General features: G+C 30.6%; 1 protein-coding gene across 1 annotated transcript in view; it reads left to right on the forward strand.

Moving 5' to 3' along the window:
• Window positions 1–1,253, forward strand: part of CBG13644 — a gene marked incomplete at both ends in the record, with an annotated part of 12,894 nt that overhangs the window by 4,796 nt on the left and 6,845 nt on the right. The window contains one exon of the mRNA XM_045241297.1: window positions 788–897. Within this exon, the coding sequence (XP_045095218.1) occupies window positions 788–897 (110 nt within the window). The remainder of the gene's footprint in view (window positions 1–787; window positions 898–1,253) is intronic.

The raw sequence follows: 1,253 nt of genomic DNA on the forward strand, positions 1-1,253 counted from the left end.
CACCTTTAAAAAACCGGTTTTACAAAAATTCGAAAATTCTAAAAACAAAAATATGCGGAATTTTCGAAACTGAATTTTAAGGAACTCTAGAGATTCCAAAAGAAAAAGAATTTCTGAAAATTCTTCCATTCAGCGCAACTACTCAATCTTCTGTGTCCGCCAACTGACTGACAATTGTCAGGAGAACAAAGAAGTGATTCTTCGTCTGGATCAACCCACCCAATCGATAATCGATCGCAAACGATTGCTCACTGAATTCGGAATCAATGAGGATGAACTGGGAATTTGAACTTTTTGTTGTTTTTTGAAAATATTTATTGACTTTTTTGTTGACTTATAAATTTGTTTGTTTTGGTTTTTCAAATGTTTTTTGAGTTGAAAAAAAATCTGTAATTTCCTGCAGTTTTTATCTGAAATATCTGAAATTTTTTTTCTGATTTCATTCTTGAATTTATATTTTTCGGATTTTCGAATTTTTTGGATTCTAGATTACTGTAGACTATACTGTATCTTGCCTTTGACTGATTTTCACAAGGATACTGTAGCTAGTTACAGTAATCTGGAATCCAAAAAAAAACCAAATAATTTTGAAAAATTGAAAATTTCGAATTTTGGAATGTAGGTATTTTGGGTTCTAGATTACTGTAGACTACAATTTAAATTTCAAAAACTCAAAATTTCGAAAGTTCAAAGAATCGAAAGTTCTGAAATTCTGAATTTCACTAAATTCTGAATTTCACAAAATTCTGAAACTCAAAAATTCGTAAATAAATGAAAAAATTTCCAGATGAATTTCAATGATATGGAAAATTCGGTGTATGGGAATCTGGAGGAAGACGCCGAGCTGTTAGCTGAGCTCGCAGCGATACAGGCCGAAGTTAATGGCGAGAGAGCGAGGTGAGAGCTTCAAATTAAGAGCTGTTGGCGGGAATTTGAATTTTGGGGAAAAAAAACAATTTTCAAAAATTAAATGTCCAATATCAATAGAAATTCGATATTTAACCAGAGCAAAAAAGCGAAAAAGTCTGAAAATTCACAAAAAATTAGGGAAAAATTTCAAAAAATTTCAAAAAAATACCAATTTTTTGAGAGACTTTTTTATTTTTCCTTCCATTTTTTGCGCAAATTTTTAGACCTTTTTAGGGCTCTCAGCTATTTTTAAAGAGTTTTTTTTTATTTTTCCGGTTTTTTTTCGTCTGAAATTTGATGGAACGGTGTTTGATTACTGTGGATTACTGTAGAAAACTTATTTC

Source organism: Caenorhabditis briggsae (assembly GCF_000004555.2).
Source record: "Caenorhabditis briggsae complete genome, chrI, whole genome shotgun sequence".
NCBI lineage: Eukaryota > Metazoa > Nematoda > Chromadorea > Rhabditida > Rhabditidae > Caenorhabditis > Caenorhabditis briggsae.